At 43.2% G+C, this 15,751-nt stretch overlaps 1 protein-coding gene across 1 annotated transcript in view; it reads right to left on the reverse strand.

The window, feature by feature from the left end:
- Positions 1–15,751, reverse strand: part of sh3gl2b (SH3 domain containing GRB2 like 2b, endophilin A1) — a 157,262-nt gene that overhangs the window by 36,216 nt on the left and 105,295 nt on the right. The window contains exon 2 of the mRNA XM_078215312.1: positions 2,486–2,554. Coding sequence (XP_078071438.1) covers positions 2,486–2,554 — 69 coding nt within the window. The remainder of the gene's footprint in view (positions 1–2,485; positions 2,555–15,751) is intronic.

Genomic DNA, 15,751 nt, shown 5'->3' on the forward strand with positions numbered 1-15,751 from the left:
GCCTGCTGTACCTGCGCGCTTACTTTCAGTGGCTGATGCACGAGGACTCCAAGGTCTCACTGAGTATCCACTTCTCTCAATTTACACCCATTCAAGTAATAATCTGTCTGTTACTGCTCCCAAAGTGAATAACCTGACATTTATCCACATTATACTACATCTGTCATGCAGATACCCACACACTCAGCCTGTCCAAATCACGCTGAAGCAACTCTGCATCCTCCTCACAGCTCACCCTCTCACCCAACTTGTATCATCTGTAAATTTGGAGGTTATACATTCGGTTCCCTGTTCCAAATTATTAATAAATAATGTGAACTTTTCAGCGCCCTGTTTATATTCATTCTTTTTTAAAACTCCAGGAGAAGCCTGGAATGTCAGATAAGGAAATTCAGCAGTTCTGATTATTTGCCACATTTTAACAACAATTTAGCAAGCTCTCATTTCTTTTTTAAATTATAGAACAAAGAACAGTACAGCACAGGAAACAGGCCCTTCGGCCCTCCAAGCCTGTGCCGCTCCTTGTTTTATCAAGGTTTTATCAATTCTTTTGCTTGCTGGAGTTATGGTTCCGTTAAAATCTTTAGTACATTACGACTAGCATGCTAACCTGTGCACTCCTGATTAAAGTTACAACCTTTGAAATGTAATGGCAAACCGGTTTTCGTTCAAGCATAATGTGACATGTAACCCATCACTGCTCCCTAAAAATATCATCCTGCCTGTATACAACATTGGAGTGAGTCTCCTCAGTGTCTCTCCCACTTTCTGCTGTAACTCTGACAGAAAACACACTAAGACACATAAGCAGGGCTTCTTTTAAAGCCACAACAGAGAAATTGGAGAAATGCCAAAACAATACATCCTCATAATTGCAATGAAAATCTTTATGACTTCTCAGTTCCTCTTTCTCTTCACCATTGACCAGTGACTGCCTTCCGCTGGACAGACCACAGGTCAAAACACACAGAACATGGCAACTGACACTTGTTTCAAACGTGTAGTTGAGATAGTCTAGATTTTTCAAAATTAAAGGCTAATGTTTCTTTTAACTGGACATGAGAGGGCTTAAAGATGGCTGCCATAAGTCACCTGATCTTTTACAACTGTACCGTGGTTATGCTCCAGAAAGCTACAAGTGGATTGCAGGTTGACATATCCATATGCCTGAAAGCATTTGAAATTCAATTTGTATTTCCCCAAGGGGAAACAGAAACTTATTCTGGCTTCCGTGGAGGCTCCATCTTTACTCCCGAAACCTCGGAGAATGGAAACCATTCTAGTTAACTTTTAAAAGGTTAATTTTCTTGGCTATAAAGACAATGGATGGGACAATGCCCCCCCCCAGACTGGAGCTAACCTAACATCTAATATGAAATCAACAGGTTGGGATAGCAGCCATTTTGTGCTTTTGAATTGTTTAAAGGAGGTTGTAAGAAGTTATTTTTGTCGTGGTGTGCGAGACAACAGCCTTACATAGCTCTCAGTGAAACAGCCAGGAACCACATGAGAGAGCTGGGATTTCCCGGATTCAGGAGTTACAGGGTAAGAAATCCAAAGTATCATCTCTAGTCTGCTAATGGGAAAAAAATAGGCAATCTTCCAGTGTCAGTACCTGAAGTCTCTAGTAAAGAAACGAGCTTTTACTCTCTCCCAGTATCTGCTCTACATATTGAATCCACCGATGAAGGAAAATTCTGGGTGGGATTTTCCAGCCGTGCTTGCCCCAAATCCAGAAAATCCTGCCTGAGGTCAATGGACCTTTGCATGGTCCCCCCGCTCTGCTACAATTCCCGCGGCAGGCAGGATGGGAAAATTCTGTGTACCTGTACTTTAGCTAATAATTTTATCACTTCTACTTAAGTAACTTTCAGCAGGAGAATTAACCCTAATTTAAGAATAACTTGGGTTACTTTCAAATTAAACAACTTGCACACTAACAGGCAGACTGCACACACACACACACACACACAATACACACACGCGCACACACAATATACACATGCACAATGCAATGAACACACACACACACACAATGCAATGCATGCACACACACAATGCAATATACACACATGCACACACAATGTAATGCACACGCGCGCATGCACACAATGCAATGCACAAACACACATGCACAATATACACATGCATACACACAATTTGCATGCATGCACACGCATATACACAATGCACACATACCACTTTAAGGAAACACCTTTTACATCATTATGACACAATGAGTGCCAGTCTTTGTTCCAAATTCAATTGGTACCACAGAAAATTTTGTGCGTTTTGCTCCTGCGATTTTTTTCACCGCTCGGTTATGGGTGATATCCTACAAACTACTTCTTCAATATAAATGAAAAGCTAACAGTAGACATCCCACAATGGGAGGTGGCTAACGCTCCCTGGCAGAGAATGAATTCAATATTCAGGGATAATGACAATGAAGCTGTAGACACAGAGGGACAGCTGGATCACTCACCTTTTCCATTTCTTTAAAGTCATCATCGAGTTTGGTTCCTTCCGCACCACCAACCTTTTCACTGACACGCTGTGAAAACACAACACATGAAACAGTGTTAAATAACCCATCAGACAACGACAGCACTAATGTGGCAGAGTCTGCTCTTCATAAATTACCAGGTTACTGAGAGATAGAATTGCTGTAGAGAAATTACTCAGCAGGAAAGTCACCACACCATGCCAGTGTACGTGACCAGCGAGTTCTGAACTCCGCTCCCGTCTCTTCACAAAGAAAGTCCCGATCAAAACCAAATTAACCTCCAATTGGTAGGTGCTGAGGGTGAGGCACTCATTGAGTACTGGAGATCCCCTGAGTACCACTTAAACTGATCTTCTCTCAGTTTAGTTACTGAGAAAAATTATAGCTCCTGGAATAAAAGAGACAGTAGCAAGGTGGATTCAAAATTGGCTGAATAATAGGAAACAGTGAGTAATGGTTAATACATATTTATCAGACTAGAGGAAGGTTTGTAGTGGAGTTCCCCAGGTGTCAGTATTGGGACCTTTGCTTTTCCTGATATATATTGCTGATCTAGATCTCGGTGTGCAGGGGACAATTGCAAAGTTTGCAGATGATATAAAACTTACAATCATTGTAATCTGTGAGAAGATGAAGAATTTCAGAAGGACAGAGACAAGTTGGTGGATACCATTCATAGGGAAGGAAAGGAGAGGGTGCAGGATGTAGTGTTGCAGTCATAGCTAGGGTGTAGACAAAGTTCAACTTAAGATGTAGGACCATTCAAAAGTCTGATGGCAGCAGGAGGAAGGTCAAAGAGCTAATGGCCAATCGCATTGGCTGACAGCTCTGCAATCCCTCCAGGCACAGCGCTGCAGTGGCGGGAAGAAACACTGCAGGGAGTTGTCGAGAATGAAGGACCAGGAATCAGAGGAGAGGTAAGTGGCATGGGCCGATGGTGGAGGGTTGGGGAGGTCTCAATGGCCCCAGGGATGTGACTGGGGTCTCAGGGGATAGACTGAGTACAAAGGAATGCCAAGAGGTCACTGGCCTTAAGGAGAGGGCGCCCAGTCAGAAGGGGGCTTCTGATGGAGGCGGTCTCACACTCTCTCCGCCCAAAATCAAACTTTGTTGAATTTTCAGGCCTTTCCCCGATCTGTCACCTGTTCACTAGTGGGTGGGAAAAGGTCCTGGCCATTCAAGGGCCTTAACTGGGGCAAGGGCAGGCTTTCCGCTCGAGGCCCTGCCCACTCTAGCATAAAATCATAACCAGCTCAGGGCGAAGGGGAACCCGGAGGAAATTTCACTCCCCCACCCCACCTCAGAACTCGCCGGGGGAAGTGTAAAATTCTGTCCCAGGTTTGGTCTAATCAGGGCTTTGTATAGATGAAGCATAACTTTTATCTCCTTGTACTCTATTCCTCTCGATTCCTCTGTGAACTAGGCCTCATCTCTGCTCTGCATTCCATTAACCTTTTGATTATTTTCAATACCTGTTTATGCCAGTTTAATGCTCTGCATACCTGGTACCCGAAGACTCTTTGAACTTTCATTGTTTTTAGCTTTCCACCATTTAGCCAATACTCTATTCTACCAAAGAGAATGAACTCACACTTTACCTACATTAATATCCATTTGTCTATTCATTTAATCTATCAATATCGCTTCGTAATTGTACTCTTCCATCTACACTGTTTACAATGTGTTGTCAGCAAAAGGTGAATGAGTAGTGGTGATGTTCCTGGTACTTTGGAACATTCACATATGCTTTTTTATGCCCCAGAGAGCCGTAGATGCTCAGTCACTGAGTATATTCCAGTCTGAGATCAAAAATGTTTGGCGCTAAGGGAATGAAGGGGTTTTAGTGGCAGGCAGGAGAGCAGAGTTGGTGTAAAAGTTTGGACGAGATGGTACGGTTTGGTGGAGCAAGTGGAGAGGCCATACTAATGTTCCTCCTTCTTCTGTTCTTGTGATACAGGAACCCAGAGACAAAGAAAGAAAAACCAACACCATGAAGAAGACAGAGAACATGTTCAAAACCAGCTTGATTTTTTCGATTTTCAAACAAGGCCTTGTATCTGCTCTGGGACCAGTTAGCCATCTGATTCCAACAATGCGCAGTTTCAAGTTATGGGCATTCTTGCCTTTTGACAAAACTTTCCAATTTCCGGACAGCCAAAGCTGCATGTGACCACGTAGCATCTTCCTCAATTTCCTCAGTGAATTTACTGCAGGCGGTTGACAAAGGCACCTTTATTCTTAGAGGGGGAACCTATCTTGGAACTGACTCTCCTGTTACATTCACCCCCTCCAGTGACTCGATCTCATTTATAAACGCCACAATGAGGAGGAAAAAACACAAGCTGTCAATTTCATCTCGAGATTGCTACAACCATGTGGCCAGAAGAATTCAAATTCCGTTTCGGAAATCAGTGTCTCGGATTTCTTTCCGTTATAGCGTTCCAGCTTTTTGAAATCCTTCACCTCACTCAGTCAAATCCTAGGGTTGCATTTCCCTTCCCAGCCAGAATTGGAGATTAGTCAAAGTTCACAAACTATTCACCATTGTCCCAAACTCTATGCAGGACAGCTCCACCACTCATTTACAATCAAACTCGAGAACAACTTGTACCTTGCTGTAAAATCTTTAAATTATTTCGGGATAACTGGAGAACCTCATGGAAATGATGATCTGTCTACATTCTGACTTCGAGGAACTTTTCCACAAGTTTATTTTTAGATTTTTGGCTTCAGTTGAATAAATCTTTCATCAAAAAGACATCATTTTCAACTCAGGCTCCATTATCTCCCCTTCCTGCTAACCAGGGAAAAGATTAAGGTAATCCAAGGATAAACATCTCTCTAAATAACTTGATGCTCCTTTGAGAAAGTTCAGTTTATTAGCGACAGGACATTGCCATCTCAGAGATGTTTAAGTGAATTCAGCAGATGCCAAAAGTTCAAACAAGTGAAACACTTGCCAAGCAAAAATATATTTAGATCAATTCTTCCCTTCTAAATGCAACTTGATGTGGATTCAAAAATCTTCTAACAGACAATTCAATGGATGAATTTATAGAATCATAGAATCTTTACAGTGTAGGAGGCCATTCAGCCCATCAAATCTGCACCAACTGTCCGAAAGATCATCTTAACCCAGGCCCATCCATCCCTGCCCTCTCTCTGTAACCCCACACATTTCCCATGACTAATCCACCTAACCTGCACATCTTTGGACAGTGGGAAGAAACTGGAGCACGCAGAGGAAACCCACGCGGACACGGGGAGAACATGCAAACGCCACACAGACAGTGACCCAAGGCCGGAATTGAATCCAAGTCCCTGTATTCTGAAGTTTATATTCCTGGGGTTTGGAGAGCACACATGGGAACTGTAAATTGGGACTATACAATGTGGAAGAAAATAAGAAGAAAGTAGTTTTGGGAATAAGGGCACAGAACGGTTCAGCAGATTGAATGGTGGAATTATTGTGCTGAGTGGAAGCCCAAAGGATAGCGAGTTGGGTGTTTGCAGTTCAAAGTGATTCAGTGGAAGAAGTTTATTCTTGAGGGTGTTTGTAGGAGAGAGTGAGGTTGGAAGGGTTTGTGGGGGATCCAGGGAAGTGGACACGGATGGCCTTGTTTGCCAGCACAGCTGTGTGTCTGTGGAGGTGATTACAATTGCCAGAGGACCTTTTTCACCAACAGGGTATTAACATGCTGAATTCCGTTTTTACTGTTGGTATCAACTCTGTAGTAGGAGAATAATCTTCTTGCAGTCAGTCATGTGACTTCTACGTGACTCTCATCATGTCTGAGATCCAAATAAAACAGCCAGACTTGTGTTTCAATAGAGAATCTCACCTCAATGAGGCAGCGAATGATAACAGACAGAACAACTGAGATTTGCTCAGGCGACAAACAGAAAGCAGCACTGGAAAATAAATCGAGAGCTTGCTATTTTCATCACTCCACCATTGGCAGTTGTGTCTTCAGTTCCCTGGACCCGCAGTACAGTAAGGAACATTAATAATTTCTTTAATCGGTCTGTGGAATCTGTAATCGGTTTTAAGAATGTTTGTAAAGGACTTTCCAGGGTTTGTATCAATTGTAAAAAGATCAATTGTAATTTTCTCGACTAATAAGCAGTGCTGGTCCATGTGAGCTGGTGACACTTGACCTGGAAGCAGTATCAATGGGAAGGAAATTAACATACAAAAAGCCATGGGTGGGATTTTCCGACTGCACTCGCTGCGAAGCCGGAAAATCCTGCCTGAACAAAGAACAAAGAACAGTACAGCACAGGAAACAGGCCCTTCAGCCCTCCAAGCCTGTGCCGCTCCTTGGTCCAACTAGACCAATCGTTTGTATCCCTCCATTCCCTGAGGCCAATGGATCTGTGTATGGTCCCTGTTCCACCCACTACCATTCCCATGGCGGGCGGGTTGGGAAAATTCCTCCGTGTGTGTGACTGACACAAGGAGAGAGAACAGAGAAGGCACATTTCTAAGGTGCTGAGTGTGTATAATAGTTAAACAGGACAGAACACTGCAGATAGCGTCAGAGCAGTGATTGTGAAGTGGACAATTTAACTGGACAATGCTTCAGTTTTGCCAGAGCTAACCAGACTGCTTAATGGAGTTGATGAAAGGATTTGGATAAAGGAGTCTCTGGAAATCTGTTGTGAACCGAGTTATGGAGGTTCTGCAGAAGCAGTGTGCTGTTGGGTGATGACCATCGCAGGTGACCTCGGTTAGAATACGGCTGTCAGTGAACATGACTCGATGCAGTTGAAAAATGATAGATCCAACATACCGGGGTGCCGCGTGTGTGGAGAGCGATGCTGGTGCTTGCGGTTCGGTAAGACATATCTGTTTTGTATCGGCCATTTCAAAGTGAAATTGACCTTTTTCTTTGAAGTGTCATTTTCCTGTTAATTCAGTTTACTTTTTATTGGTTCACATTAAAGTAACAAAAAGTGAAACACTGTTCATAATGTCTTTATTTGGAGGCCATTGCCAACCCCCCTCCCCCAACTGTTCACGAGGATTATAACAGCCCAAGCTCCGGAATTCCCTTCTTTATCTCTCGGACTCATTCTCCTTCTTTCAGGCACTCCTTAAAATCAAACTCCTTGGAGCAGCAGTATCAGTTTTGAACGATGATTTATCCGTGACAAGACAACTGAGATTTGTATTTGTTGTTGACTTACCGGAAAAGTCTTTCAAAAGTGTGATGGGCCGAATAGCCTCCATCTGTGCGGTAGGAGATTGCAATTGTGCTGACAATTAAACTACAGCAAAGTTAACTCAAAACAAGCTAGTTAATCCAAAACTAATGAAAAGCAACATAGTTTGAGGCTTTCAGTCAGTGCTTGGGAATCAGACGAATGCTGTCAATTCTTCTTTCTGCTTTCTTTGGAGATGGGAATCCTTGGTAAGGCCACTATTTTGTTTTCCACCCCCAATTACCCTCAAGAAGGTGGTGGTGAGGCACCATAAACCAACTATTATCCATTTCGTTCAGGAAAACCCTCAGTGCGATGAGAGAGGGAGTTCCAGGATTTTGACCCAGCGACTGCAAAGGAACAGTGATATATTTCCAAGTCAGGATAGTAAGTGGCTTGGAGGGGATCTCACAGGTGGTGGTGTTCCCATGTAACTGCTGCTCTTGTCCTTCTAGATGGTAGTGATCACGGGTTTTGAAGGTACTGTCAAAGGAGGCTTGGCAAGTTGCTGCAGTACACTTTGCTGCTAATGAATGTTGGTGGTGGACAGAGTGAATGGTGAAGGTGGCAGATGGGGTGCCAATCAAGTGGGCTGCTTTGTCCTGGATGGTATTGTTGGAGCTGCATTCATCCAGGCAAGTGGTGAGAATTCTATCACACTCCTATCATGTTGCTCGTCAATAGAAACCTCCATGAAGCATGAATTGGCCATGATGGATTGGGAAACATTACTGAAAGGAAAGACAGTGGATAGGCAATGGCAGGCATTTAAAGAACGAATAGGTGAACTCCAGAAGTTGTTTATTCCTGTTTGGCGCAAGAGTGGTAAGGGAATTATGGCCAAACCATGGCTTACAAGGGAAATTAGAGATAGTGTCACATTCAAGGATGAAGCATACAAATTGGCAAGAAAAAGCAGTAGGCCTGAGGATTGGGAGCAGTTTAAAATTCAGCAAAGGAGGACTAAGTGATTGATTAAGAAGGGAAAATAGAGGAAGAAAGTAAGCTAATGGGGAACATAAAAACTGACTGTAAAAGTTTCTATAGATATGTAAAGAGAAAAAGATTGACAAAAACGAATGTAGGCCCCTTACAGTCAGAAACTGGAGAATTCATAACGGGGAATAAAGAAATGGCCGAGGAATTCAATTCATACTTTGCTTCAGTCTTCGCAAAGGAAGACATGAATAATGTACCAGAAGTGCTGAGAGAAACATGTTTTAGTGAGGAGCTGAAGGAAATCAGCATTAGTAAAGAAATGGTTTTGGGGAAATTGATGTGATTGAAGGTGGATAAATCTCCAGGTCCTAATAATCTTCATCCCAGAGTACTTAATGAAGTGGCCCTGGAAATAGTAGATCCATTGGTGGTTATTTTCCAAAATTCTTTGGACTCTGGAATAGTTCCTGCAGATTGGAGGGTAGTTAATGTAAGCCCGCTATTCAAAAAGGGTGGTAGAGAGAAAACAGGGAACTATAGACCAGTGAGCCAAACGTCAGTACTGGGGAAGTTGCTAGAGTCTATTATCAAGGATTTCATAACTCAGCATTTGGAAGGCAGTGATATTATAATCAGACAAAGTCAACATGCATTTACAAAAGGGAAATCATGCTTGATGAATCTATTGGAATTTTTTGAGGATGTAACTAGTAGAGTTGACCGAGGAGAACCAGTGGATGTGGTTTATTTAGACTTTCAGAAGGCTTTCGACAAGGTCTCACACAACAGATGTTGCAGATGTATAGAACGTTGGTTCGGCTGCATTTGGAATACTGCGTCCAGTTCTGGTCGCCACACTACCAGAAGGACGTGGAGGCTTTGGAGAGAGTACAGAGGAGGTTTACCAGGATGTTGCCTGGTATGGAGGGGCTTAGTTATGAGGAGAGATTGGGTAAACTGGGGTTGTTCTCCCTGGAAAGACGGAGGATGAGGGGAGACTTAATAGAGGTGTATAAAATTATGAAAGGATAGGGTGAACGGTGGGAAGCTTTTCCCCAGGTCGGTGGTGACGTTCATGAGGGGTCATAGGTTCAAGGTGAAGGGGGGAGGTTTAACACAGATATCAGAAGGACATATTTTACACAGAGGGTGGTGGGGGCCTGGAATGCGCTGCCAGGCAAGGTGGTTGAGGCGGACACACTGGGAACGTTTAAGACTTATCTAGATAGCCACATGAACGGAGTGGGAATGGAGGGATACAAAAGAATGGTCTACTTTGGACCAGGGAGCGGCATGGGCTTGGAGGACCGAAGGGCCTGTTCCTGTGCTATATTGTTCTTTGTTCTTGTTCTAACAGACTACTATGTAAAGTTAAAGTACGTGGGATTGCAGGTAATGTCTGGAGATGGATGAAAGCTGGTTAGCAAATAGGAAGCAAAGAGTTGGCATAAATGGGTCTTTTTCTGATTGGCAGTCAGTGACTAGTGGGATTCCACAGGGATCTGTGCTAGAACCCCAACTGTTCACATTATATATTAATAATTTGGAAGAGGGAACTGAATGTATTATCTCCAAATTTGCAGATGATACAAAGTTGGGTGGGAGGGTGAGCTGTGAGGAGGATGCAGAGATGCTTCAGCATGATTCGGACAGGCTGAGTGTGTGGGTATCTGCATAGCAGATGCAGTATAATGTGGATAAATGTGAGGTTATCCACTTTGGTAGCAAAAATAGGAAGACAGATTATTACTTAAATAGGTGTAAATTGGATACGCAGTGAGACCTTGGTGTCCTCGTACATCAGCCGCTGAAAATAAGTGCACAGATATAGCAGGCAGTAGAGGTGGCAAATGGTATGTTGGCCTTCATAGCGAGAGGATTTGAGGATAGGGATGTTTTGCTGCAATTGTATAGGTGTTGGTGAGGCCACACCTGGAGTACTGTGTGCAGTTTTGGTGTCCTTATCTGGGGACGGATGTCCTTGCTATAGAGGGAGTAGAGCAAAGGTTTACCAGTCTGATTCCTGGGATGGCAGGTCTGTCATATGAGGAGAGACTAAGTCAGTTAGGATTATATTCACTGGAGTTTAGAAGAGTGAGGGGGGATCTCATAGAAACTTATAAAATTCTAACAGGGTTAGACAGGGTAGATTCAGAAAGAATGTTCCCAATGGTGCGGGAGTCCAGAACTAGGGGTCATAGTTTGAGGATAAGGGGTAAACCTTTTAGAATTGAGGTGAGGAGAAATTTCTTCACCCAGAGAGTGGTGAATGAGTGGAATTCACTACCAGTGAATGTAGTTGAGGCCAAAATGTTGTCTGATTCCTAGAAGAAATTAGATATTGCCCTTGAGGCTAAAAGGATCAAGAGATATGGGGGAAGAGGGGGGATCAGGATATTGAATTCAATGATCAGCCATGATCAAAATGAATGGCGGAACAGGCTGAAAGGGCTGAATGGCCTCCTCCTGCTTCTAGTTTCTATGTTTCTAAATGTCAAGGGGAGGTGGTTGGATTCTCTCTTGTTGGAGATGATCATTGCCTGGGACTTGTGTGGCACAAGTGTTACTTCCCACTCATCAACCCCAGCCGGAATGTCATTCGGGTCTTGCACATGGACATAGATTGTATAGAATGTAATGAGTGAGGCAATGAATAGAAAGAAGCTTTGTTTAACAACTCATTAAGTTTATGCTTTCAGAAAAACCCAACTCAAAAAAATGATTGCTGTCCTTATTAAATGTTTATACGTGTATATTAAAAAGTGAAATGTCAGTTTACAAACTTCTTGGGAGTTTTTTGCCAATCTCAACCAAACTTGGTGACATGATAACTTAGAGCAACAGGCATGTTGCTGAAGAGCTAACATGGAGTCACATCATTGGGGCAACCTTAGCCCCCTTGCAGTGAACCCGAGGGCCCAACTTACACTGTGTCCCCCCCCTGACATTGTAACTCAGACATGCTTTAACCAACCGTACGTATATATTCCAGAGACAGAATCTTCGTTTCTTTCTCATTTTATTTGTTTCACGAGTAACATTCTAAGATGCGCTTGATTTTCCAGCCTCGACACTGCTAGGCACCGTCACAGGTGAGACAGAAGTTTAATTTTTGCGTCCCGACCACAACAATGCCTGCCGTTGTCAGAAGTGGTAAATCCTGATATCAGTAAAGGAAAGCGAGAGGATGCTGATAGAGCCAGGGTAGATAAGAGGCTAGAGCAATAAAGTAGGATGTTGACAGAATACAGAGTGAACCAGTATTGCAAGACTCTTTAGGAAGCTTTCATCTATGATCTTTATCGTGACTATGAGTCAGACCCAGAATGATATGGGCAGTAAATCAGGAATATGTGAACATTGTGGTACAAAGAAATGCCACCTTCAATGTGTTGTGTCAATGATCGACTGCCAGCCTCTGAGAGCCACCTGACCACAGAATGTTTCCCTCATCGTAAGAAAATCAAAACACCACGACAAATATAGGAAAATATATCAGCTGAAAGAATTACCAAGAAATTTCTTTATCTTAGCTCAAGGAAGGACTATGAGTAATGTGGTCTAGCTTAAGCAAGCACTGAAAATGCTGACATTCAGACTGAAAGAGAAATGCTCAGAGTGCTAACAAACATTGAGAAGAAAAGGTACAGATGTAGACTTTGATCTTGAAGCTTTGGAGAGTGAAAATGAACATGTAGAGAATGATTAGTAGAAATCATATCATTAGGTTATACCAGTCAAAGAAAGTAAAGCAAACAAAAGTAAATTAATTGTGAAAATAGTATTTTTTTAATTGATGGGATTTGGGCGTCACTGGCTGACCCAGCATCTGTTACCCATCCCGGATTTCCCTTGAACTGAGTGGCTTGCTCGGCTATTTCAGAAGCCAGTTAAGAGTCAACCACATTGCTGTGGCTCTGGAATCACCTAGGCCAGACCAGGTAAGGATGACAGATTTCCTTCCCTAAAGGACATAGAAATCATAGAAACCCTACAGTGCAGAAGGAGGCCATTCGGCCCATCGAGTCTGCACCGACCACAATCCCACCCAGGCCCCACCCCCACATACCTTACCCGCTAATCCCTCTAACCTACACATCCCAGGACTCTAAGGGGCAATTTTTTTTTTAACCTGGCCAATCAACCTAACCCGCACATCTTTGGACTGTGGGAGGAAACCGGAGCACCCGGAGGAAACCCACGCAGACACGAGGAGAATGTGCAAACTCCACACAGACAGTGACCCGAGCCGGGAATTGAACCCGGGACCCTGGAGCTGTGAAGCAGCAGTGCTAACCACTGTGCTACCGTGCCGACATCAGTGTTCAGATGGGTTTTTACAACAATTGACAATGGGTTCATGATCATCAGTGGATTTTTATTGAATTCAAATGAAGGAAATCTGCCATCCTTACCTGGTCTGACCTACATATGACTCCAGACCCACAGCAATGTGGTTGACTCTTAAATGCCCTCTGAAATGGCCAAGCCAGACACTCAGTTCAAGAGCAATTTAGAGATAGATAACAAATGCTGATCGAGCCAGCCACACCGTCACCCTTTTTTTATTATTCATTTGTGGGACATGGACATCGCTGGCTGGGCCAGCATTTATTGCCCATCCCTAGTTGCCCCGAGGGCAGTTGAGAGTCAACCACATTAACAAATAAAAGAGCATTCCCCTGGGTCTCTGGATTACTAATCCAGCAACAATAAATACCACTGTGTCACTGCCTCCCCAAATAATATTTGTTGTCAAATAATGTTTGAGTGTAATAATTCCGTGAAGTTAGGTGTCTGTATTTCATATGAGATTAAAATAATTGCATGAAAGCTGGTAATTAAGTGAATTGTTGGGTGAATGTTAGAAAAAGAAAAGCTTCTAATAAATTACTTCATAGAAACATTTTTATGGTATAGTCAGAAAATCTGCCTTGTGGGGACCAGGCAGAGGCTGGAAGGGCAGCACTAATGGAGCCATCTGTTACTGGGGAGGATGATGCTACAGTGCTGCCTCCAACCTCGATCCATACACAGTCGGCACAGTTCCGTATTTCCTGAGAGCAGGAGTTCCGTCTGTTGTAGCATCCACTTCTGCTCCTTCCAATGGTTGCACACTGACTTGGAAGTTGAAAATGTATTGATGCAGATTGCAATGTTTCACACATTATCCCATTGCAATTTTAATATTTCTACAAAATGCTTGTGCTTACATGCATAATTTGTAGAAGTCTTATTTTAATTTTTTTCGGAGAGTCAATGGATTTTACAGTAAAGGCCATTCGACCCATCATAACAATATAGACTGTTTAAAGGAGCTTCTTCTCAATGAGTCCCCCTTCTTTCCCCAATGTGCTGTAAAATATTCCTGTTCACATTTATCCAATTCTTTTTTCGAGCCAAGATTGAAAGAGTGATGGAAGCGCGTTCAGTCAGCGCATTTCACATCACAACAACTTGCTGTGGAAAATGCTTTCCAGCTTTCAACATTGAAAAATTTATTATTGATAAAAGAACCAAAGTGAAAAACACTCTGGATGGAAATGTTACCGTTCTGCCCACCATGGGAATCGGAGTGGGCGAGGGACAGACAATGGAAAGGTCCACTGACCTTGGGCAGCGTTTTATGGTTTCGGGATGAGCAAGGCCATAAAATCCTGGCCTCTGTTTGTGAACACTTTGGAAATGGCACAGTGGTTAGCACTGCTGCCTCACAGCACCAGGGACCCGGGTTCTTTACCACCTTCCCACCAGGAACTCACGTGTTGCTAAACAATTCTGGGCTGGAGTCGAACAATGGGTTGAGTAGGAACTTTCCGAATTGTTTTGCTATCGCCACGAATCTCTGGAACTCTGTCACATTCCCAAGAGTTGGAAACTCCCCGACTCTCGTCTCCTATGGATCAATTCTAAGACCGGACACATCCACAGAATGCCCAAGAGACAGAACAGTCGACTGTACGATTTGACATTTGCTGTTGAGTGGAAGTCCTGTTTCCTACAGGCATTGCAGCACATCTCACACTCAATCATGTTCCACGGAGCAGGACATCATCCAGGTGAAATCCAACTCCACCCAGACTTTCTAAAATACTTTGCATTGTCCTTTGGAAGATTTCTGGCACCTGATGTGATGCCCAAGGGAAAACTGTTGCAACAAAACATCCCAAAAAGAGTATCAAAGGTTATGAGCAACTTGGACTCTTCATCTAGGGTTAGATCATAGGTCATGGGTAGGGTAGTGACCAAAAACCACGATTTGCATCTAGCTTCATGAAGATTGAACGCTTTCCCAATTTTGCTAAACTCTCATCTATAGATGACAAAGGGTCACCTTTGCATTCAGCTGCTTTGTAAGAGTTACACAAATTCGGACAGATCTGCTGGGTTTTAGCACCAGGACCATTGGCGGGCACAAGCTTGTCAGTTTTGCTACAGGTGAAATAACCTCCTTGCATCAACATAGGATCAATTTCCTTCTTTATCCTTTGTTAGAGTGGGTGAGGAACCTTCCTAGGTGTGAACGGACACACGAGCTTCATTTCAGGATGCAGAGTGATGTGCTACACTGTCTTCAGTTTTCTTAGTCCTGTGAGCAGCAGTGGAAATTCTGAGGTTTTAGGCAAATCTTCTTGACGTTCCAGCCACTCTACTCTGAAAAATCAGATGCCAGTTGGTACAGGCTTTCCTGTTGTAGTGTGAACTCTGGTTCAGGATCACATACAAGATTTCAGTGAGTTTTCTCTCTACATTGAAGGGTTGCATTCAGTGGTCCCATGACCTTGAGTTCCATACTTCCTGGTCAGTGTAGCTTTGTGTATGATGGCTGAAGAGATCTTTTCTCCAAAGACGATCCAGTATCAGAAAGAATTGAAACTGCTGCACCGGTGTCTAGTTTCCCCCTCATGGGAAATCAGAATTCCAGTGAAAGAAAAACAAAGTTGCCATAGTTCCAGAGAACCATAGAATTTTCTAAACAAGTGATTGAGAGTATGGATGAGGGAAGTGCAGTTGACATAGTTTATATGGATTTTTAGCAAAGTCTTCGAGAAGGTCCCACGTGAGAGACTGATTGGAAAGATTGAAGCACATAGAATTCAG

The sequence above is a fragment of the Mustelus asterias genome, chromosome 6 (assembly GCF_964213995.1).
Source record: "Mustelus asterias chromosome 6, sMusAst1.hap1.1, whole genome shotgun sequence".
Taxonomy (NCBI): Eukaryota; Metazoa; Chordata; class Chondrichthyes; order Carcharhiniformes; family Triakidae; genus Mustelus; species Mustelus asterias.